Raw genomic sequence first — 1,478 nt, forward strand, 5'->3', positions numbered from 1 at the left:
ACTTCCTCCCCCACCCTCCTTCGACTAATCCCCCCTCCCCCCCTTCTAGAGGACGACCTCGGGGTTACGTCCTGGAGAGTGGAGGTCGACGTCTTCCGGGTTTGGAGGCCGAGGTACTGGCTCGCCCTCGAGGACACGTTCTTGGGATGCCTGGCGCACAACCGGATCTACAATGGCACCGTCATGAACGTCAACCTGACCGAGGTGGGTTTCGCTGTGGCACTGAGAGGGAAGGAGGGGGTTTGGGTGTGGCACTGAAGAGGGAAAGGAGGGGGTTTGGCTGGGGCACTGAGAGGGAAGGCGGGGGTTGGGTTGTGGCACGAGAGGGAAGGAGGGGGTTGGGTGTGGCACTGAGAGGGAAGGAGGGGGTTGGCTGTGGCACGAGAGGGAAGGAGGGGGTTTAGGGTTGTGGCAATGAGAGGAAGGAGGGGTTGGGTGTGAGCATCTGGAGGGAAGGAGGGGGTTTGGGTTTTGGCACAGAGGGAAGGAAGGAGGGGGTTTCGGGTTGGCCTGAGAGGGAAGGAGGGGGTTTGGGTGTGGCACCGAGAGGGAAGGAGGGGGTTGGGTGTGGCACTGAGAGGGAAGGAGGGGGTTGGGTGTGGCACAGAGGGGGAAGGAGGGGGTTTGGGTGTGGCACTGAGAGGGAAGGAGGGGGGTTTGGGTGGTGGCATGAGAGGGAAGGAGGGGTTTGGGTGTGGTTAATGAGAGGGAAGGAGTGGGTTTGGGTGTGGCACTGAGAGGGAAACAGGTAGGGTTTGTTCTGTGGCACTGAGGGGGAAGGAGGGGGTTCGTGTAGCACTGAGAGGGAAGGAAAGAGGGGTTTGGGTGTCGGTACTGAGAGGGAAGGAGGGGGTCTTCGGGTGTGGCACTGAGGGGAAGGAGGGGGTGGGTCTGTGGCATGAGGGGGAGGAGGGGGTTTGGGCTGTAGGCACTGAGGGGGAAGGAGGGGGTTTGGGTGTGGCACTAGAGAGGGAAAGGAGGGGGTCTTGGGTGTGGCATGACGAGCGGGGAAGGAGCGGGTTTGGGTGTGGACCTGATGGGGGAAGGAGGGGGTTTGGGTGTGCTGCACTGAGAGGGAAGGAGGGGGTTTATGGGTGTGGCACTGAGGGGGAAGGAGGGGGTTTGGGTGGGGCACTTGAGGGGAAGGATGGGGGTTTGGGTGTGGCACTGAGGGGAGGAGGGGTTGGTTGTGGCAATGAGGGGAAGGAGGGGGTTTGGGTGTGGCACTGAGGGGGAAGGATGGTGGGTTTAGGTGTGGCACTGAGAGGAAGGAGGGGGTTTGGGGGTGGCACGAGAGGGAAGGAGGGTGTTTGGCTGTGGCACTGATGGGGAAGGAGGGGGTTTGTCTGTGGCACTGAGAGGGAAGGAGGGGGGTTTGGCTGTGGCACGGAGAGGGAAGGGGGGTTGGGTGTGGCACTGAGGGGGGAAGGGAGGGGGTTTGGGTGTGGCACTGAGGGGAAGGAGGGGGTTATTATCAT

The 1,478-nt window shown here is 62.1% G+C and overlaps 1 protein-coding gene across 4 annotated transcripts in view; it reads left to right on the top strand.

Moving 5' to 3' along the window:
* The window catches only part of LOC119588084, a 13,837-nt gene that overhangs the window by 3,917 nt on the left and 8,442 nt on the right, over positions 1-1,478 (top strand). For 3 of the 4 annotated variants that reach the window (XM_037936792.1, XM_037936793.1, XM_037936791.1), the window contains exon 3: positions 50-204. In XM_037936792.1, coding sequence (XP_037792720.1) covers positions 50-204 — 155 coding nt within the window. The remainder of the gene's footprint in view (positions 1-49; positions 205-1,478) is intronic. The other variant, XM_037936794.1, reaches the window with a different exon arrangement.

The sequence above is a fragment of the Penaeus monodon genome, chromosome 23 (assembly GCF_015228065.2).
Source record: "Penaeus monodon isolate SGIC_2016 chromosome 23, NSTDA_Pmon_1, whole genome shotgun sequence".
Classification (NCBI taxonomy): Eukaryota; Metazoa; Arthropoda; class Malacostraca; order Decapoda; family Penaeidae; genus Penaeus; species Penaeus monodon.